The sequence below is a fragment of the Lutjanus erythropterus genome, chromosome 19 (assembly GCF_056507025.1).
Source record: "Lutjanus erythropterus isolate fLutEry1 chromosome 19, fLutEry1.hap2, whole genome shotgun sequence".
In the NCBI taxonomy this organism is placed as follows: domain Eukaryota; kingdom Metazoa; phylum Chordata; class Actinopteri; order Lutjaniformes; family Lutjanidae; genus Lutjanus; species Lutjanus erythropterus.
In genome coordinates, this window is record NC_139335.1 from 17,036,755 (window position 1) to 17,058,620 (window position 21,866).

A 21,866-nucleotide genomic window follows, 5' to 3' on the forward strand; every position below is an offset into this window, starting at 1 on the left:
AGATTCTCCAAGCTGTGACTTCTTCTGGTTTGAGGAAATATTGTTAGGATCCAACTGCTGTCTCCACTTTCGCACAGGGATCCACAATAATAGTCAATGAAACTGTCATTTCTAATGCAAGGTTCCCTGTTGTATTACTGTACCTATTAAAGAGTGGAATTAACCACCTTGTCCCTGCTTCCCACCTGCTGCTCCATGAGAAATGTTTTACAGTGTTTACTGTTTTGTTGTGTAATTTTTGCAAAATATAAGCCCTTAAGGGCCCAGTCCATTTTTTCCTAATGAGGATACATGATTTGCAAACACACAAAAGTAACAACAGATAGCCAGTCCAGGCAGCAAAGGTGTCTAGGCATTCAACAGTTAAAAAAACTATTTAATGTTGATACTGTATTATGTCTTGCAAGGTAATTTGCACTGACAAACAAGAAGCAGCACTGTATAAACTGATCATTTAAATTCCTTCCTGCAATTTAAAATAAACATGAAACACTTGAAAGGAATAAATAAAACAAGTAAAATGAGGACAAAGTTTACAGGGAGAAGATTAACACACAATTAGAGTAAAAGTGATTGCCTTATAAAGCCTAAGGCTGTAAATGCGTTGTTCTTTCTATTTTAATTATTTCATAGAGATAATGTTGTGTATATAATTCCTATTTATTTCTGACTTGTCTTGACTTCTCTTTTTCCCTGTGCCTTGCAGTCCCTTCCCCTTTTCATTAAGTGAACATGACTCATATCAGCATTTTAAGGTTGTAAACTTGCAAATTCCCCTTATTATAAGCTCATACCACGTGCAAGACGCATAAGAGACAAAAAGACATGAAAACTAAATCAACGCTAAAAGAGAACCAGTTGCATCTGTTTAATAGTGACGTTTCTCCTTGGGGGAGTTGAACAGCTACTTACGACACAAAAGTAAACAACTAACACTTTACGGCAGTAATTATGGCGTCTCACTTCAGCGGTGTGCTGCAGCTGACAGACCTTGATGATTTTATCACCCCCTCTCAGGTAGAGAAACTATTATAACATGTTATAACTTAAGATGTATTCAAAAAGGACAGAGCTACATATCACTTCACATACAAAAGCGGCGAATAGCGAGAACATATTGAAATAGCTAGCATGCTAAGTAACTGTTAGCTGTTCTTGACAGTGCTGTTGTGTGAGCCGACAACCCAAAATTATCTGCAACCAGGAATTTATCTTAACAAAAGCTTAACACAATGTTATGTTAACTAATTGGTTTAACTGTTACTGGCCGCAAAACCCGCTAACGTTCAAAGTATGAAATGCGTACTAAACAGTTAGCTTGCTGCTAATGTTAGCAATGATGTAACTGTAATGAAATAATGATGGTAAGGGGATGTTAGGAAATAACTTGATTTTAGTGGATATATTTAAGTTAAACTTTGTCAGTAGACCGTACGACACTACAGCTTGAATTACTGAAATTGTCAAGTTAAATATCCATTTCACTAGTTTATATTAGTTACATATATAACCTGCCATGTGATGTGGTAAGAGTGATATGGCAAAAAAAAGAAGCTGATCAGTATTTCCCCAAAGCCTAAGGTGACGTCCTCAAATGTATTTTGTCCACAACCCAAAGATATTCAGTTTATTGTCATAGACGAGTAAAGAAACCAGAAAACATTAACATTTGGGAATCTGAAACTTAAGAATTTGGAAAGGCTCAAAACGATGAAGAAGATTAGTTACAGAGTATTTGGTGATAACACTTATCCTCCATTTTCAGCATTATTGTTGTTTTTACACCATTATGTGTACCACTATTGTATATATTGTCGTCTATTTTGTTTACATATTCTTTATTTTTACACTTCTTATGTCTATTCTTCTATATTGTTTTATATCATAGTATAATGCATATGTTTTATACATATGTTTACAGACTTACAATTTCTTTTTCCATTTTTATATTCGCTATATACTTATATATACCTGTATTCTCAAGTGGAAGCATTTGTAACACAAGCAATTTGTTCTGAATTTGTGTGTTTATCTTTTATCTAACACTAGTATTTTGTAGTTAGGTTTACATGTGTGGTTCCTGTTTTGCAGGAATGTGTCAAACCTGTCAAAGTAGAGAAGAAACAAGGCAAGTCTGTGGCTAAAATTCAAATAGAAGATGATGGCAGCTACGTCCAAGTCAACCAGGTGGGTATCGGTGCTTAATCAAAACATGTGTGAATTAGTAATCAACCAATTAATTGCTCAGTTGAGATGGTCTAGCTTTTTTTTTTAGATAATCAGCATTGGCTAGGGCTGGGCTTGTAAATATCTTATTTTCAGGCTACTCAACAGTGTGCAATAAATATCTCAACATACACATTTTGACAACATTGAAGAGACCATTGGTGCTTTTATTTTTATTTTTAGATATTACAGGAAAGGGGGAGAGAGTGAGGGGATGAAATGCAGCAAAGGGCTGCAGGTGGGTGTTAAACCCATGGCCGCTGCAGCCTCAGTACATGGGCGCATGCTCTTACTATCGTCATCTTTTCTGAATGTGAACATCCTAAATAACAGCAAATTTAATCTACAATATATATTATGTTATATGTAAAGAATAATGCAGTTGAATTTCGTTACTATCACTGTACCCTGCTCTCCCTTAAATACCACATTCTAAATTTGAATAATTTTTCTTTGTTTTGACATCAGGATTATATATCAGCCATTGGGCTTCCCTCCTATCAGCAGCAGTAAAATTGAAGTTGAAGTTGGTGTTGTTGCACCACAAGTTGCCTTAAATTAATTCATCATGTGTTTGTAGGATGGTGGGAAGCAGAAGCTGGAGAAAGCAAAGATCACACTGAATGACTGTTTGGCATGCAGTGGCTGCATCACCTCTGCTGAGAGTGTCCTCATCACACAGCAGAGCCACGAGGAGCTGTTTAAAGTGCTGCAAAACAACAAGGTAGAGATTAATATTTGAGTTTGAATGCTTGTGTGAGATGTTGAATGTGACAGAAATAATTTTGGGTGTCACCGTATTCACCTTTGTGTCATTTGGACTCCTTTCACAGACCAGTGCGACAGAGCAGAGGGTGGTGGTGGTTTCGGTGTCACCGCAGTCCAGAGCCTCCCTCGCAGCACGCTATGACCTCAGCAGCACTGAGGCAGGCAGGAGGCTTACATCGTTCTTCAAAGGCCTTGGTGAGTGCCAATATGATATAAATTATTCTGTTCTATTTAAGGCACACAACTCAGAGTACAACAGGAATCGAAAATGAGAGGGTGATGCAGGCAGACAGAGGCACTTCTGAAGATTATTTTCCTTGTTGCAGGGGTTCATCATGTGTTTGACACAAGCTTCAGTCGGACCTTCAGTCTGCTGGAGAGCCAGAGAGAATTTGTGGAGCGTTTCCAGAGGAAGGAGCAGGAAAACAAATCTCTGCCCATGATGACATCGGCCTGCCCAGGTATTCTTACTAAAAACCCATCCTCATGTGTCTACCTTCATTTTCTGTCTGCTTTCTAATGTCTCTTGTCTAAAAGTACCCAATAAAGAATGAGAAAACGTTTATTTTATTAACTACTTCTATGGACTCACTTTACTAAATTAATGAAAATGCAGCTAAATGCAATAAGTCTGGAAAATTTAAGTTATTTCTGCAAAAAAGCAATTCTAAAAAAAAACTCTTTCCACATCTTTTCATGTCATGTGTATATTTTTTGCACCAAATTGCAGTGGGTAGTATCAGTAAGAGTACTGAAGTATCAGTATCAATATCATTATGAATTCAGTCCTGTGATAATCCTATCATTACCTATTCCTAATTTTGATTCTTGCAATGTGAAATTTCATTGATTAATATAATGTAAACGTGGAATCAAACATTGTTAGCCTAATTGGTTGGCAGCTGTGTTGAGGGAGGAATATTTTTCATATTTGTGATGGACCATGATGTAACTTATTGATATGATTAATAAAAGGCAAAAGGCAGAGTGAGTCGCATTAATGAAATAATACTTACTGTGTGTTTGTGTTTCGATCAGGTTGGATTTGCTATGCAGAGAAGACCCATGGCCAGTTTATTCTTCCATACATCAGCACCACTCGCTCCCCACAGCAGATGATGGGTTCTCTGGTTAAAGGCTACTTTGCTGAACAACAGGTACAGAAACACCTGTGCATCAGATAAAGCAGTCAGTGTTCAGCACTGCATTTTTAAAATTGCAGAATGTGAAAATCACATTAATCCTGCAGCAATGATCAATGAAAATTCAAATGTAAAAAAACAAAACAAAAAAAACAAACATATATGCTGATGGGTGACTGTTATGAATGTGTGTCTATGTGTAGTTATCAACACAGAGAGAATAATGAGAAGCCATTGAGCTGTGTATTACTTGTGTGTGTTGTTAGGGCCTCAGTCCACAGCAGATCTACCATGTGGCAGTAATGCCCTGCTTTGACAAGAAACTTGAGGCGTCGAGGTCAGACTTCTACCTGAACAAAGCTGAGACTCGAGAAGTGGACTGCGTCATCACCTCTGGTACAGTACTCGCTCTCATGATGCTCTGTGTGTATGGCTGGGCAACAAAATAAAATATCACAATATTTTTGACCTTGATATTGTGACTGGTGCTTTCACGAAAGGTTAACACAATACAATGTTAGAGAAATGATCATAAGCATTGTGGATATAATGACATCATATAATGAAGTGAGTAAAGGCAAATGATAAAACAACTACAACAGACTGGAAAGTTCAGAAAATTAAATCACTTAAACAAAATCTAAGACAGTATCTCGTCTTGTATCAAGATGTCAGTATAATCTCAATATATTGCCAAGCCTCATGTTGTATGTAACATATATTCTCTTTTATACCTTTGACTGTCACAAACAGGCGAGGTTCAGAAAATGCTTGAGGAGAAAAATGTGTCTCTTAGCGATGTGGAACCTGCACCCCTGGATGAATTGTAAGTTCTATGACATGTTGTCTTAGTCCATCCCCATCCTTTAAAATAAGCTGAAGATGAACTCACACGTTACATATTATTGTTGACCCAGATTCAGCAGTGTGAGTGGGGGTGAGTTTCTGAACCATGCTGGGAGCGGGTCGGGGGGTTATCTCCATCATGTCTTCACATACGCTGCCAAGCGGCTGTTTGGAGAGGAGGTGAAGAAGCTCACCTACAAGACCCTCAGGTGAGTCTATCTCAACAGTTGTGAAGGATCACTTTGGTATTTTCAGCCTTGCACCATCTCAATTGTATGAAAGCTCATTTCTGTCTAACTCAGTTCTCCCAACACAACCTCTGTGTCACAGGAATAAAGACTTCCAGGAAGTGACTATAGAAAGAGACGGAGAAGTCTTGTTGTGCTTTGCGTCCACATACGGCTTCCGCAACATCCAGAATCTGGTGCAGAAGCTCAAAAGGGGGAAGTCGCCTCATCACTTTGTGGAAGTTATGGCCTGTCCATCAGGTAAAGTTGAAACATGTAGAAGTAAACATTTCCAAAATATGTTCCTTGATGTGTGCCATTCAACTTTTGTACAGTGCATGTCCCACCATTTGTTTTCATGTAAACTAGTTTCCACAGGTGGGAAGAAATGAAGTACAAATACTCTACTACAAGTTCTATACTGTACAAGTACTGTAATTAGGCAAATTTTCAGATGCCTGTAGAGTATTTAATTTTCTGACAACTTTTTACTTTTACTCCTGGCATTTTAACACAAATAATTGTTATTTATACTTTCCACTCCTTGCATTTTAAAGACAGGCTTGTTACTTTAATGCATTTGAAGGGAATTATTGACACCATTGCATGCTGCCTTTTCAACATCAAGACCAATTTCAGCCTAAATGGATGGATAACATGTAGAAATGACAAGAATTTGGTGTATCAATCAGTACATATCAGGCACAACAGAAATAACAAAATGAAAATTACATGATTAATGATTAATGATGAACACGACTTAAAACATGTAAGAAGATGGAAAGGGTGTGAAAGATGCAGTAAGACAAAAACAGTGTAAAAGACAAAAGATAACAACAAGACAAAATGGCATAAAAGTAAAAACAAGATATAACAACAGGAAAATTACATAAAATATGTAATGACAACTACAATGTTAAACATGTAACAAGATGAAAATGACATAGAAGACATAAGACAAAAATGGCATAAAAAGATGTAACAAACAGAGAGAGGGATTTGACTGTGGACAAAAGGTTCAGTTAGCTTTGTACAGAAACAGATGGTAGAAATGTCCTTCTGTTTTTAGTTGAGTAAAGAGAAGCTGAATTTGTAATTCTACTTTTACCAGTCTTTTTTCCACAAGTATCTGTGCTTCTGCAAGAATAAAGAATGTGTGTACCTTTGCCACCTTTTCTAATTTCACAAAGTGTTTTGCGATATGATATTTGTTACTTATATGTACATGGGAAAGCTATAAAATTCAGTGTTCAGTCACATCTTTACATGCAGTTATCAGATGAAGTCACGTTAGCGCTGCTTGACTAATCACTAATCGATGTTTGCAAGCCAATGAATGGAATTAACAGAACATGTTCCCCCTCGTATCTGTGTTAATATTCAGGCTGTCTAAATGGTGGTGGACAGCTGAAGCCCTTACCTGGTCAGAACCCGAAGGAGCTTCTCCAGAAGGTCGAGGAGATCTACAAGGCAGAGCGCTCCATATCACCAGAGGATGACATTCGTGTGGCCGAGCTGTACCAATCCTGGCTCCACAGTGTAGGGGAGGAGAGAGCCAAAGAGCTGCTGCACACACAGTACCACACTGTTGAGAAGATGACAAACGGGCTCACTATGAAGTGGTGAATAGTGCCTCTGCTACAATCCGCTCTCAGTAGATAGGATGTCTTTGCAGAATTTTATTTTTGCACAAGTGTTTTTCAGCAGTCTGACGACAGAACCGTCCGAACATATGTGACTACTTCTCTTCAGAGAGAGGGGTTGTTGGACAATGATGTCAAATATGAGAAGGTTTGACGTGTGCCAATGACCTTTTAAACCACTATTTTCATAAGTTGTGTGTCTGGTGAGGTGGAAGACCAGAGGGTAGATATTAGACACAAGACAGAAAGTCATAGTATGTATATGATCTGATCATTTACACCACTGATTGTCCTTTCACACGTATGAATACACTCTTAAAAATAAGGGTCCCAAAAAGGTTCTACCCAGAACTGTTAGTTCTGAAGAACTCTTTCTTGAAGGAAGAGTTTGCCAAATGTTCCTTGTAAGACTGAGGGTTCCCATTTACATCCAAAGGAACCTTTTTAGAAGAGTTATTTAAGGATTGTTGAAATTCTTGTTCTTTTGTATCATAATATAAAAGGTCCTCTGCAGAACCCACAGTGGGTTTTAGATAAAACCCTTCGAATATAAAAAGGTTTTCAGTAGAACCCTTTTGGTGGGTTCTTGTTGATACCCTTAGAAAGCGGAAAGGTTCTGGATAGAACTCCTAGAGAGGGTTCTGTGTGTAACCATTACACCGTAGAAGGGTTCTCTGTTGAATCTCTCATATGGGGTTCATAGATGGTTCTAGATACAACCCTTTATGTTGGATTCTAGGTAGAACTCTCTAGAAGGGTTTCAAATGGAACCTTTTAAAATATTCTAACTAGATCCAAATAAGGTGTTCCTATTGGGACAAGATTATAGAACCTTTTATGGTTCTAGTTAGCATCTTTATTTCTAAGAGTGTAGAAAAAACCATCAGTCTGACACCTGTTATACTTTGAAAATGTGCACTGAAATAACACAAAGCAAAATATAATCATTCCTTGTTTATTTAACCTTGTGATTATGTATACATATATATATTGAAAAATAAAGACATTATTTAATTATGGCCATTTGTTTTGTCAGTTCTTTTTAAAAGGTGCAAAAAGATGTGAAGAATATCCCCAACAGATTATTGATTGAGAGTGATATGTTTTATTGAATAATCTTGGCTGTGAAGTACAGTTATAAGCTCTTGCAAAGTGAGGATGTAAACCTTAAGATGAAAAGCAGCAGTATACCACCATAATTTTATACCCTGCATTATTTTTCTACCTTGTTGTACAGTAATGACCGCAACATATCAAACTCCTGTTCCAAAATAGTGGGTATAAAGTGCAGTCTAACTTATAGACAATTTTACTGAAATTATATTTTATAGTTAATCAATTGTGTAGTGTTTGACTGCAAAAGTAAGCAGGAGTAATAGTAAAATATATACAATATCCAAACTGAAAAGGGTATAAAGGTTAAATGAAAGAGTTAACATAAACACCGGTCTAAAACAAATAAATCATAAAGTTATTTTCTCCCAAAATCAGTTCTTTAAAGCAATAAATACACCAAATACATTAAAATCTCAGCAGTTTTTTTTTTCAGTGGAGATTGGTATTAGCAGACATCGCCTGATGCAGTTTATTTGTGCATAACAGACTGGAAGACCAGCCTTTAATGTTAGGAATAGTTAATGAAAGCAGCTTTATACTGGCCTCTTTGAGCAGACTAAAACAACACACATGCCCATGGGAGTCAAGGGTGGTGTAAGTTGGTTAAATTTAGGGTCAAAGCAACAAACACCACACTCTACAGTCTTGTGTCTTGTTGCATTCAGTCATTCAGACTATTTCTCTGTGATGGTTGAGCTCTGCACCTGGATCTCAGGGCCTGAGAAGCCCCCACTCCAAAGCCAACATGGCGTGGGGAGGAAGTCTCTCCTTGGGCTTCTTAAATTTGTCCTTCTCCTTCCGCAGGACCCTCAGCACCTCGATAGGGTCAGTCTTCCCTGTGAACTTTTGTACCCCTTCCTCCCTACAGAAACAAAGATTAACAACAAAGTATAGCACAAAATGATGGCAGGAAAATACATTTGGACACCAATTTAAAATACTGTGAATAATATTCAAACTCACGAGAGGCGAAGGAAAGGATTGTATTCAAACTCTTCCATTAAGGTAGATGGCACTGTGGGTTTGTCATCATCGTCTCTGGCCTGCAGACACAAAGACTGTCAGGCAATTCAGCTAAAAAAATGTAAATTTAAATTTGAAATTTAAAGGATAAGACTAGTAACATTCAATATTTTTGTTTGTTGTCAATAAATCCCATAAAAAAAATATATATATATCCTACTAACTGTGCAGCCAAAGCATAAAAGAGTTTATTTCACTGTGACAGAGAGCTCCACTGTTGACCAGTAACTATAAAAACACATTAATGGGCCACCTTTCATTAATTATAACATGAGCACTGTAGTTAATTTCGGTTTGGGGCCAATTTTTGAATTTAGTCCAATATTGAGAGACAATCCTGCAGCTGAAGTACAAAGAGCTACAACTTTACACTGTCAAAGTGCGTCCACTTAAAAGTGATTGTTTCTGCCACTGACAGGCTCAAATTGTTATTGTAAGTGTCCGACAGCATTATGGAATTTATTATTTTATTTTATAGTTTTATTACTGTCACTAAATTCATCCAAACTCCAATTACAGAAACAGTAATTTTATCATTGTCAAATACAATTCATTCAAATACAACACAAACTAAATAAAACTATTGTTTCATCTTTCCACTGCTACAAACAAACACCAGTTCTGGGTTGGTTGAACTAAATCAGAGTAAGTGATTGTTGGAACAGTGGAAAAATGAGCCAGCATGTTTTTGGTGAGTTTTATTTTGTTTCTGCAGAATTTTAACGAAGATAATCATTTAATGGTGATAAAATGATGTTTCTGTAAATGGAGTCTGGTGGCCTGAAAGAACGATAAATTGGCTGTTTCTGATTAAACTAATCTTTTGTTGAATAAAAATAGTTTTACTCTTTTTGCTGCATCACTCACCCTGGCCCAGCTCAGCATCTCTTTAACCTTTTCATTCTCTGGCTCCACCAGCATGGCAAACTTCAGGTTCTTAATGGTGTACTCATGACCACAGAACACCTTCTGCAGAAGAACAGAGCATGATTTAAAGTCAGGATTCCTGTTAATTCACACACACAAAGCAATAGAGTTTGACTGTCATCTGGGATTTGTGCCATTTCTGCAGTGTATTGCACTATAAAGGGAGATAAAGGGATCCTTTCATTTTATCTGCACAACCACGACAGATATCTCTTATTTCCACTAACCGTGTCTTGAGGTAGGGAGCCGAGCACCTGGGTGAGATTGTGGTACATCTGTTCTGCCGTGCCCTCAAGAAACCGCCCACATCCACCAATAAACAACGTATCCCCTGACAACCAAAAGAAAGGACAGTTGTCAGTCTCCGTTGTCCCACACGAGAACAATGGACAATGTGCCACTGATCAACAAGGACTCGAATCTCTAGCCACTGAAAATTAAGTTAAGTACAACTGATGCCACATTACGTGACACTGATAGTCTTGGAGAACAGAAAAGTTCCCATTCACCCAAATGGCAAGACCCTAGTGGCGTCTAGTTAAGAATTTCTGATGTTGCCATAGTCAACTAACGTCCCATCGGGTTAATTCCCTGGCCATCTTGAATTAATGTTCACACGAGGGGTGAAAAACGCTGATTTTCATAACTCAAAAATCATCAATCATCAAAAATCCTAAAACTAGACACCACTGGGGTCCTAAAAAAACGGTTGTAAAAAGTGCCATTTGGATGTATGGGAACCCATCTTTCCTACTTCTATGAGTGTACTATTTAAGTACAAGCTGTAAGCAGAAATACTACTAGTATTAGTACTACTACAACATGTTCACCAGCTCACCTGTGAACACAGCAGGGGCGTCAGTGCACTCATCCTCCCAAACAAAATAGCACATGTGACCAGAGGTATGGCAGGGAGTAAACAGGCACCTCACATTGATGGAGTTAAACTGCAAAGTGGAGGAAACACAATATCATAAGACAACATGGCAGAAACACAGAGAGAAAAGCTTTATTTTTGTATAATTGACCCATTTAAACCATAACTGGGGCACCGTCCAGGTGACGACATTTGATGCTGTGGGCACCTTGAGTTCCTGAGCGTTGGTGACTTTATCTGTCAGACCACCAATACGATCATCTCCCCCATACACCCTCAGCCCCGGCACCTCCTTCAGCAGAGCCTCATTCCCCCGAGCGTGGTCCCTGATCAGTGAAAAAAAGTAAGTTGGTTAACCCTTAACTGGGAAAGTACATACAAATATTTCGCAAATTTCATTAATTGCTATTTCCTCTGTATCTTAGAGACAGGCTACACTGCTCATTTAGGGCTGTAAAATGACAGTAAAGATAAAGAAACCATTTAGGCCTAAGGGATTATGTGTTCTGGTATTACTGGTATCAATGATATATATGAAGTCTCACCAGTGATGGTGTGTAGTGAGAACAGCCGTCAGAGACAAGCCCTCTCTCTTCACTATTTCTAGCAGCTGTAAAAAAAAAAAACAAAAAAAAACAAAAAAAAACATACATGTTAGCAACAATTCACACAGAAAAATAATCAACTGTTATTTTGATAACACTTGATAACACACTTAACAGGATTGTGGGTAGTGTAGTACTTGTCTATGACACTGCAAATGAAATCTGAAGTTTTTTTAAAAAACAAGCAGTAGAAGCCACGAGTCATTCGGACTTGTGGCTTCTACAGGAGTATATCTCATATATAATCTAAATCTTATATTCAGAATATCACTTCCAGAACCTCAGTGTTGAGGTCCAGTCTTAACAATGCGTAATCATCATGTAATCATCTTTAAATTATATTGGTAATTAGCAGACAGTTGTAAGTTTAATATGTAAAGATTTTGTTGGTGTAGCCCAAATATTCTCTGTGAAACTAAGAAAAATGTAAAATGTGTTGCAAACCTCCCTAGTCTCCCTTATATATAATAATTGTTTGGGTGTTTTATCTATTATTGTCTCTTCTACCTACAATATGATCCAGATTTTGTGTTTCTTCATAGATGAGATCCAGTTTTAATTTTTCCAGTGAGAAAATGTCACTCATTTTTGATTAATGACAAAAAAGAGAAAAAGCCAAACCCCAGTTTTCAGTGTACATGACATATACCAAATAGCAGTATATGTGTCTCTCACCCGGTGAGGTACAGCAGGGTCCACAGCCACAGCCTGTTTACTCTGCTCCTCAATCACCAGGTACATGTAGTTGTCCTCCAGGATGGAGATCACCTTTACCTTCATGGCACCCTCAAACGCATGCGCAACAAAGTGCGCGACACTTCAGGAAGAGTTTAATTAGTCAACATTTCTTAAATCGACGTGTGCACCAATGCGAACTTATCACTGACACAGTATTAAGTATTAAGTTAGCTAATAAAGCATGCAGCTGTACAGTTGTGTTAGCAAGACCTTAAAACCACCACTGTTGTGTCATTTAGCTTTAACATTTTCTGCATCAGGATTATAATGTTAAAAGCAAGTCAGGCAAACTACACACGTCAAGAAAAAACACGATTACCTCAGATTAAACAATTCCGATCAGGTTGTTTTATCCTGGTGCAGCTGTGAAGCTCTGAAAAGTATTATTCTACATGTCTGCATTCAGGCTGGGAAGTTATCGCGACAACATCGGCTCGGGTCTGGAAGGGAACCCCAGACTCGCAAAAGATCTCGCGAGAATCACAATTTCAAGATAAACCAGTATCTTCTCCTAACCTATTTTTTTCTGTCTCTAAACCTATACAGATTTTATCCACAGTGATGTCACGTAATAAAACATCCTTAGGTTTTACAGAGCGTGTTATTTGAAATAAGACGTAGAAATATCGCGAGGGTTTCTCAAATTTAGGGTTACCTTACTCGACGCGATCGCCAACGTCGAGCAAAAATGTCCAATCCAAGACATTTTAGTAGAGCCCAGAAACATTCAACAAAGTCTTTGAATCTTCGATCTATGTTTTAAATCATTGTTTCAAATGAATAAGATACTGTTGTAAAGTTTGTCTTTGTTATGGGCCACATTAAACTTGATTCTTTTTATTATTTGTTGGTCAGATTCTGCCCTGTATTTTGTAATAAATGTGGATTTAATTATCTATTGCTAGTGATTCGCTCATGTGCTACAGTTACGTGCAATTCTGAGATACTTGTATATCCATTATGTACTTGACTATAAATTTGATACCTGCAGCTATTTGCAGAAAATGTTTTTATATCATATTAGTGTGATGTATTTATATAGATTTAACTACCTGGCAGCATATAAAGTATTTGAAGGCCTTTCAAATTAGTTACACCTTGGCCAAATACACTAAAATGCTGCAAGTACATTCTGAGCGCACAATTTATTTCTACTGACTTGAAATGCGTGTGTTTTATTGCTTTTTCCAAAGAACATCATGCAACATTCTTTGTAAGATTGTACTTTACATGCAAAGGAGCATTCAGGATATTCAACAGTTAATGCTGACACACTGATAAGTAGACAATGCTTTGCTCACACAATGCTTTTAAATAAAGTGAGACAAAAAAGCAACTGTGCCAAATTTTACACACTAAAAAAACAAACTAGCAAATATGAGCAGAAATATCATTAATAAACATTCCAGGTCAGAATAAAACATTGGTACGAATCTTTACAGAAATTAGTTTATCAATTTACAGAAATTGTACACATATTCTAACTTTTGTTAATCATGCAACTCCCTGTCTTGTTAGCGTTTTTGAATTTGAACACTTCATGAAATAGTTTGTACATCAATATATTACAACATATAACTAAATAGACTCTAAAACTCCCATTTACAGATTAACAAACTCATTTCGTCATTTAAAGCATTCAATTAATGGCCATATATTCCTTAAAATGATCATACCAACATCATCCAAACAAACCAAATACAACTAAAATAATGACTGATAAGTTTATAGCCATATTAGGGCTGAATACCTAAATGTGTGCATCGACTGAGAGTGAACATAGTAGATCTACTGGATGTCAAGTGGCTTTGAAGGTTAACTGCAGTTATTATTTGTAGTATGCGACGGATAGCTTGCAGTGTTGTAAGCAGCTGTTCAGAAACAGTTGGCATGAGTGCACTGGATCAGTCCTTGGGCACCCGGAAACCATCTTTTTCTTTCCGGAGACTTCTCATGGTTTCAATTGGGTCTGTCTGCTTTACATGGTCTTGCACGGACTTCTCTCTAAAATAAACAAAAAATAAAAAATAAAAATAAAAAAATGAGCAGAACTAACAATAACTAGAGGAGCAATTTCTGAAGAAACTGTGGGGTCAATGCTGGGTGTTGAAAAGCTCATGATACACTGCATTGCTGGCTTTAAAAATTGAACAATACCAACAATGTAAGAAGGATATAGAATATTTTAGGCTTTGTTGAAAGGCTGACACTAGACTGAATTGCTGGCTTTAATTTGTACGGAGAAGCAGCTGATGGAGTAGGAATGGTTGAAAAAGAGTCAAAGAAAAACATGTTGTTTTTATCAATTAAAAGTTGAATAAAACTAATGAACAGAACATAATTATAGATGTAATATATAATACATGAAAGCTGTGGACAATCATGGTTTGAATGGAATTACCGGCTTAAAGTATGAATGAGTAGATGAAAATTGAAAATAATATGAATAGTTGGAAAAGTGGGAAAATGATGAAGGGTGCAAACATAATGACAGCCTGGAGATAAATCGCATTGTTTAAATAAATATTGGGAACTGAACCTCTGACTTTGTATGAAGAAGCAGCTGAAGGAGCATGAAGGGTAGGAAAAGTGGGAAATGGTCTAATTAATATGAATGGGGTTTTAAAGTTGAATAAAAGTCAGACTGTAGACTGATATGGACCATTTTAAAATTTGAAGGGGTTACCTCAATGACAGTAACTCTTAGCTCCCAAGTTAAGATGCTGTAAGATAGATGAGACCCTGCTGCAGGGGCTCTGTGAGATTTGTGTGTTTAGTGTCAAAAATGTGTGAATTAGAGCAGGTTATAAATGTCCCCATTTCTGCATCCCTCTTGACATTTCTGTTTATAGTTTACACTGGACAGCGCATTGGACTCCTGCCACTTGGAGGCTCACAGTGCCAAATGATTAAGTCCGTTTGATTCCACAGCCCCCGTGTAGAACCATCACAAATTTTCTTACATTTTGATGTCAAAAATCTGCATGAGGCCTGAATATGTGGGAGCAAGTCTGAACATGCTGTCCACTTATCCAGAAAATATGGAATATTTCAAAAAGTACGACAAGCATGAATAAGAAAAATAGCAATAATGTCCTAAATGAGTTTGATACTTTGATGAATTATTTTCTACGTTGAAAAATTCAAATCATTCATGCTCTACATACTTTACTCTCATAAAGGGATTAAATGTGAATTCATCTGCCAAAGTGGACGGGATGGTGGGTTCTCCATTGCTGCACTTCTCCTACAGAAATACAGAGATGCAAAGTCATTTTCAGTTTTAGCGATTTCATTAGTTCATCATAAGATTGAGGCAACAATTGCCTATAACATAAAATACCTTTGCCCATGCTAGCTTCTTCTGAATGACTTCATTGTCTGGTTCCACATGACGTGCAAACTTCAGATTGCTGACGGTGTACTCATGACCACAGTAAACACGCTTTGAACAGAAACACAACACAGTCTGTCATAAAGTTTACGGGGAAACAGATTTTTTCACATGAAAACTACTAAATATACATATAGATCTCACCTCACTTAGCTTCAATTGCAAATCTTCCATAGATTAATTTAAGAATAATTCATGTCTTCAGCTTAGACTTTCAGTGATACCTTTCACACTGACATTACAAATGGAGTATACATTCTTACTGTTTCAGGGGGCAGACGTCCCAGAATTTCTATCAAGGCTTTGTACATCTGCTCTGCTGTACCCTCAAAGAATTTACCACAACCAGCCACAAACAGTGTGTCCCCTGTATGGGAAAGAAAGAAAAGCTTCTTTATGGCATTATAGGTCATATGTGACAGAGTGCTGACTTGTTACAGAGGTTGCATTATTATTTATCGATCAAGATTTACAGATTTAAAGGTTTTATGAGAGACTTCACTGTATCCAGCATCACTCAGTATTTATTTGTGCAGTTCACCTGATCTGACAACCCATTAGAATGTGACAAAACATACCTGTGAAAACAGCTGGTGGCTCAGTGCTGTTTTCTTTTGTCACATAGTAGCAGATGTGACCAGTTGTGTGACATGGTGTAAACAGGCACTTGACATTGAGTGATCCAAGCTGGGAAAGAAAAACACCAGTGAGGAGACATAATTTCCGGCTTATATTTTGATTGTAGAACAGACGGTTTGATGGTCTTACTTTGAAGGTGTTGGAATGAGAAACCTTCTTTGTAATACCATCAACTCTATTATCTCCTCCATAGACCTTCAGTCCCGGTATCATCCGTGCCATCTTCTCATTCCCACTAGCATGATCCCTGAGGAACAAAAATGTTTGTTGTATTGTTGTCTTTGACTCAGCAAAATAGTTCATGAAGGTGTAACTTTTTTTTTTTTTTTTTTTTTTAGCATACTGGCATTTTTGGCTGGCTAGTTAGACTGTTTTGCTCTCATGAATATAACATGCAAGTGGTTGCCAACTTAACATATAGCTTACCAGTGGTGATGAGTGGTCAGAACTGTTGTGAGTTTTACACCATGTTTTCTAACAGCTTCCACAACCTGTTGAAAGCACAAAAGAGCAAACTGAAGTAGTGCTTAAATGATTATTCGATTAATCATTCATTCATTCATTTTCTGTAACCGCTTATTCCCAATTAATCAATAATAAAAAAAAATGAATTACCAGCAAATTTTTGGTAATTATTTATAACATTCACCAAGGAAGAGTGCAGGATTATTTGGCTGCAGTGAAGACAACCATTTAACCATTTTGCTATTAACTGGGAAAAAAAGGATTTATGATATACTGAAAATAATCATTTGTTTCAGCCCTACATGGATGCACAGATATAAGTCAATGGTGAAAGTGGAAGTATTGAGATCCTTTGCTTAAAGCTGCTATGAGGAACTTTCAGATTTTTCTGATTTTGGAAGGCCCTGTGGACAAAAGCAGTCGTGGTTCCTGCTTTATTTAAGCGGTTAATGTACAACTCACTGTAACTTTGGCTGGGAAAATGTAACACAGGCTCTATTCATCTGATTTCAAGGAGAATCTGACACAGTGGCAGACATTAAGAATAACTATAAAGAAATAGCAGATCTGCTCACAGATAGACTCATTTAATGACGTAGATCATATTAGGCATCAGTAATAAACTTAGACTGTTTCATAACAAGCTAAAAGTAGTAGCATTAAGTACATTTAGTGATACAAAAATGTTCAACACAGGTCTTTTAAAAGTGAAGAAATATCATCAGCAAAAATGTCAAAAAGTAAAAGCAGCCTCTTTGTTATGGAGAGGGGCTGCTCTACCAGTATTATAATATTACATAAACTACATAACTGGATTACTGTTCATGCATCAACAGCTAGCAGCCTTTGGACATGCCATGTGGTCAAGGGGATATTTTTTAAAAAAACTAAAATGTAATGTCACAGTAGATATTGTCATGATCCAGCAGTTTTGAAACATCTTTTACCATAATATACGATCTATTGTTATATTTCTTGAATATGTATTTACCTATACAGTGTGCAGGATTTATATTGCTAGTGACTTTTTAGCACTAATATAATGTAAGATAATATAATGCACAGACCTTCACTGGCTCCACTGGGTCAACAACAGCTGCTTCTCTGGAGTCCACATCAATCAGGAGGTACATGTAGTTGTCACTGAGTGCTGGGAGAAGTTCAACCCTCATATTTGTTTGTTCCACCAAGGAGGACTTCCTCACTGCGCTGTGAAGGAGAGCAGCTGCTTGGGCCTGGACTTCCACAGGTGCTTCATGAGGGAATATAAGTCAATGTTTGACAAACAGCAACGTCACACTCTCATGAGGGCATTCTTAAATAATTCATTCTATTCCGATAAAATATCCTTTCCTGATAAATCTTTACTTTTATGCAACCACCAACACCCCGGAAGCTTTGCACAGTAACCATTGGCTGGACAGGTATCCAACCTGTAAGCTAATACGACACTACCATAAAGTAAACAACGTTAGCTTCAATGCTGCCTTTTAAATGCTTTACATTTCTGTCAACTAGCTAGCTAGCTGCCACAGCCCTAATCTAACTTGACTGTCACAGAGGATATGATGTAAGAAGTTGCAGATGTTTGCTGAGACAGGCCAGCTGTGCTAATCTGACTCATCTCAAGACACGATAAAAGAAAAAAAACACTGTTAGCCATCCGTTACTAGTTAATTACTACTCATATGCACAAGCTAACGTGCTAGCTGTATGTTAACATGTAAAAAAGGTGTGGACGTACCGAATCTGAAGGCTGTTGCAGCTCCAAGTAGAGTGCAGGCACTCCCCACGAGTGACTTGAATAACATAACAACAGCAACTATGTCCTTATCACATTCGTATAAACCAGAAAAGTTTGGTTGGCTCTTGCTTCAGTTCCGCTTCAACTTTAACCTCCCAGGCTCCACCAATCAAGTCAGGGGGAGTAGATCGTGAAAAACCAGTTTAAAAGCGTAAATAAAGTAGTTATCTGCAATTTTTTAAAACGCCAAATCCGTAGAGATATAATACGACACGCGTGAGTCAAATTATTTTATCGTTTGGACCAGTAAAACCTATCAAATACATCTATTTTATAATACTGATTCGCCTTTCTTAGTTCGATGTATGTCCCTTTATGCTTGCCGTAGGTAAATAACCTGGCTTCAGTGCTCTCGGGTAAAGTTTACCCGGTCGTATCTAGAAGGGAATCCCAGACCCGTGAAAGATCTCGCGAGTGTGATTATTTCAACCCAAATCGTGATGTTTCCTTCTGCCTAACCAGATGTTCCTTGCCACTAAACATACTCATATTTTAACCACAGTACTGTCCGATTATAAAATATAAATATTTTGCAGAAGGTGCAAAATAGAAGAAGGTGTAAAAAAAAAATGCAAACAAATCTCGCGTGAGTTCCGCCAAATAAGGGTTCCCTTCTATTCGCGGCCTTTACATTGTGAGTAAATCGTGAATAATCAGGTAATTACGCGAATAATGGTGGTTATTTAAGTTTTTCCGACGCCGAATCCACTAAGATAGAATATAGTATATACGAGTATATTTATTTTAGTGTTTGGCGTAGTAAAGTTTTGATGAGATTTTTTTTTAGCTCGCTATGTGTCCCTTTAGGCTTGCCGTAGGTTAATAATCTCAGCACTGCCGGTCAAAGTTTGGTCAACCTGGTGCTGACTGCTTTAGAGCGGCTGGAACCGTCACATTTCTCCACAATGTCAGCACGAAATATATCTCGATTTTGGGAGTGGGGAAAGAAGATAATTTGCGTTGGGAGAAACTATGCAGACCACGCCAAAGAGCTGAAAAATGCGATTCCTACAGAGCCCGTCCTATTCCTGAAGCCACCTTCTGCATATGTCACAGAGGGTTCACCTATTCTGGTGCCCCTGTACACCAGCAACCTGCACCATGAAGTGGAGTTAGGGGTGGTCATTGGGAAGGGGGGCACGTCTATCCCTCAGTCCGATGCTATGGAGCATGTGGCCGGTTACGCTCTGTGCTTGGACATGACAGCCAGGGACATCCAGGACGACTGCAAGTCCAAGGGTCTTCCCTGGACGCTGGCCAAAGCTTTCAACACCTCCTGCCCGGTCAGCGAGTTCATCCCCAAAGAGCGTATCCCTGATCCGGGCACAGTGAAGCTGTGGCTGAAGGTGAACGACCAGCTGCGACAGAGCGGCTGCACCTCCCAGATGATCTTCTCCATTCCCTATCTCATCAGCTACATCAGCGACTTCATCACCCTGGAGGAGGGCGACCTCATCCTCACCGGGACCCCTAAAGGAGTGTCCGCCGTGCAGGAGCATGACGAGCTGCAGGCTGGGATCGAGGATGTTGTCACCATGAGCTTCAAAGTGGACAGACAAGAGTAAAAATACAATATATGAATACCCAGACTCACGAGGAGACAGTGATTTTACTCAAAGGTTGAAATCAGTTATTTTTAATACAATTTTCAATATCTGTATGGACCAGTAGATGGCAGTGCTGTGCCATCAAGACCATATTCATATGATCCATATGATTTTTATCCTGCTTTGTACAGTGTTTCAGAGTAACTACACAAAAAAGTTTGGTTGTATAATTTTTCATTGACACGACCTTTGTTACAGACCATCAGTGATGGATTTTGTAGTATTCTGAGCTTGTTCTCAAATAAAAGATGCAATAATGTGTTCTGAAAATGTTTTATCAAGTAAAGGTCCTGCATTGAACACGGATTTGTTCAGAATTTCGCATTAACAACAACTGCTAACTGTACATTATCCTGCTTATTGCATTGTTACTTCAAAAAATAATAATAATCTGACACAAAATATTGATTTAAAAATTATTCCATTGCTCCTTCAGTCTTTAATCATGACTGCATCCATAGCAACAGTTCATTCTGCATAGCAGTAACTGTTTTATATAATAACTGCCATACAGAAATAACAGATATTTGAATGCTGTCATTGATCAATCAGAACCAAGAATTTAACAAAGCTGTGTTTCACATTTTGCACAAGTTTTGTAGCCATCATAGGTTCTCCTACATCCTTGGAAGGGGAGGCGAGGTGAGGTGTTTGCATTTAGAATCTGCACTTACCACTAGATGTCACTAAATCCCGCACACTGGTACTTCTACATTAATTACCTGAGACAATAGTGTAGAAGTAGCCATTAGTAAAAGTATTTTTACTGAAGTAAAAGTAAGCAATGGATTTCAAGCATTAAATGCTTCATAAGACACAATATAAACAAAGTGACACGATGATAACTTTGATATAGAGAGTAAAATTGATCAAAATCATAATGATGGAATAATTATGACAGAATGAAAGACCAACATCTACAGCATTTTAATTTTTTTCTTGCCAAATATATTAGTGTAGATGTAACTGACATCAGAGGATATTTCCTACCTTCACATTGAGCAGCACGGTCTAAATTTATGCAGTGTACCCTTTCAGAAGCTTAAATGTAAAATAGAGTTCATCCCAGATGAGTTCAGATTGAGAAAATATTCATGTTAGTGAGGGAGTTTAGAGGAGTGAGGCTTTGGCACTGGCTACCTGTGGTTATTCTTAAATTTAGAACACATTTTGCTGCTTGTTGGATTAGCGGAGCCGTGTTTTCTTTAGAAAGTTTGACGGACCACGTCTCTGCAGCAATCTATCTACCATTTGGATATATTTTTTGGACTGAACTTTATTTTACAGTACACTAATGAGACGTAACAGGCTGTATTCTGTAATTAAATTAGACAAAAACTAGAAATAGTATACTCTTTATTAGTCAGTATTAGACTTAATTAGAGGGTAGTTATATTACAATAGAACTGTACTGTAAACTAAAATGTATATTTGCCATTGTTAGACCTCAATTACAGTTTATCAGAAGGTAATATTATTTTTCGTCTACTTTGATGTAAAGTATAGCTTGTTACATCTTATTAGTGAACTGTACAACTGTGAACAGTGCAACCCACTTTTGTAACTGCACAGTAAACCCTGTTGCCCTTTTTGTGTTTGTTGTCTGGTTAGTTAATAATCTAATACAACAACAACATAAAAAAGACTCTTCATGCTAATACTGTTTAATAAAACAGCGTAATTTCTGTTCATTCAGTGTAATTTCAGCTTTTGGGCTGTGTACCTTCATCGTAACCACATTCTTCCAGGACTGTTTAACATCTGTTCCAGGTTCAATTACAATTCTCCCACAGGCCTCTCTGTTTTCAGGATCAATCAG

At 37.6% G+C, this 21,866-nt stretch overlaps 4 protein-coding genes across 4 annotated transcripts; 2 read left to right on the plus strand and 2 right to left on the minus strand.

Annotated features, from left to right (window-relative positions):
* The first annotated feature begins 918 nt into the window (after positions 1-918).
* Positions 919-7,871, plus strand: ciao3 (cytosolic iron-sulfur assembly component 3). Its single transcript, XM_084743394.1, has 11 exons — positions 919-1,017; positions 2,092-2,187; positions 2,807-2,950; positions 3,060-3,189; positions 3,321-3,455; positions 4,033-4,151; positions 4,403-4,532; positions 4,890-4,962; positions 5,054-5,191; positions 5,313-5,470; positions 6,594-7,871. Exons 1-11 carry the CDS (start codon positions 952-954, stop codon positions 6,833-6,835), a joined length of 1,431 nt encoding a protein of 476 aa, XP_084599520.1. The 5' UTR covers positions 919-951; the 3' UTR covers positions 6,836-7,871.
* A 63-nt stretch (positions 7,872-7,934) lies between these two features.
* On the minus strand, positions 7,935-12,655 carry LOC146309579 (hydroxyacylglutathione hydrolase-like protein). Its single transcript, XM_084743395.1, has 9 exons — positions 12,458-12,655; positions 12,076-12,217; positions 11,341-11,405; positions 11,004-11,121; positions 10,757-10,865; positions 10,146-10,249; positions 9,859-9,960; positions 8,932-9,011; positions 7,935-8,830 (listed from the first exon to the last, which is right to left on the minus strand). The coding sequence occupies exons 2-9, from the start codon at positions 12,178-12,180 to the stop codon at positions 8,680-8,682; spliced, it is 834 nt and encodes a 277-aa protein (XP_084599521.1). The 5' UTR covers positions 12,181-12,217; positions 12,458-12,655; the 3' UTR covers positions 7,935-8,679.
* Positions 12,656-13,282: 627 nt separating this feature from the next.
* On the minus strand, positions 13,283-18,752 carry LOC146309580 (hydroxyacylglutathione hydrolase, mitochondrial-like). Its single transcript, XM_084743397.1, has 9 exons — positions 18,381-18,752; positions 17,704-17,888; positions 16,598-16,662; positions 16,301-16,418; positions 16,111-16,219; positions 15,796-15,899; positions 15,482-15,583; positions 15,306-15,385; positions 13,283-14,142 (listed from the first exon to the last, which is right to left on the minus strand). Exons 1-9 carry the CDS (start codon positions 18,445-18,447, stop codon positions 14,043-14,045), a joined length of 930 nt encoding a protein of 309 aa, XP_084599523.1. The 5' UTR covers positions 18,448-18,752; the 3' UTR covers positions 13,283-14,042.
* Positions 18,753-19,095: 343 nt separating this feature from the next.
* On the plus strand, positions 19,096-20,306 carry fahd1 (FAH domain containing oxaloacetate decarboxylase 1). Its single transcript, XM_084743398.1, has one exon. It carries the CDS (start codon positions 19,346-19,348, stop codon positions 20,003-20,005), a length of 660 nt encoding a protein of 219 aa, XP_084599524.1. The 5' UTR covers positions 19,096-19,345; the 3' UTR covers positions 20,006-20,306.
* The last annotated feature ends 1,560 nt before the right edge of the window (positions 20,307-21,866 follow it).

Excerpts from the sequence above, each read along its gene's own strand:
- LOC146309580 (XM_084743397.1), bottom strand. The coding sequence starts at position 18,447 with ATGTTATTCAAGTCACTCGTGGGGAGTGCCTGCACTCTACTTGGAGCT. Across the intron at positions 16,663-17,703 it reads ACCCAGTGGAGCCAGTGAAG|GTTGTGGAAGCTGTTAGAAA; the intron begins GTCTGTGCATTA and ends TGCTTTCAACAG. Across the intron at positions 15,900-16,110 it reads GCCACCAGCTGTTTTCACAG|GGGACACACTGTTTGTGGCT; the intron begins GTATGTTTTGTC and ends TTTCCCATACAG.
- fahd1 (XM_084743398.1), top strand. The coding sequence starts at position 19,346 with ATGTCAGCACGAAATATATCTCGATTTTGGGAGTGGGGAAAGAAGATA.
- LOC146309579 (XM_084743395.1), bottom strand. The coding sequence starts at position 12,180 with ATGAAGGTAAAGGTGATCTCCATCCTGGAGGACAACTACATGTACCTG. Across the intron at positions 9,012-9,858 it reads AGATGCTGAGCTGGGCCAGG|GCCAGAGACGATGATGACAA; the intron begins GTGAGTGATGCA and ends TTGTGTCTGCAG. Across the intron at positions 8,831-8,931 it reads AATCCTTTCCTTCGCCTCTC|GGAGGAAGGGGTACAAAAGT; the intron begins GTGAGTTTGAAT and ends TTGTTTCTGTAG.
- ciao3 (XM_084743394.1), top strand. The coding sequence starts at position 952 with ATGGCGTCTCACTTCAGCGGTGTGCTGCAGCTGACAGACCTTGATGAT. Across the intron at positions 4,152-4,402 it reads GCTACTTTGCTGAACAACAG|GGCCTCAGTCCACAGCAGAT; the intron begins GTACAGAAACAC and ends GTGTGTTGTTAG. Across the intron at positions 5,471-6,593 it reads AGTTATGGCCTGTCCATCAG|GCTGTCTAAATGGTGGTGGA; the intron begins GTAAAGTTGAAA and ends GTTAATATTCAG.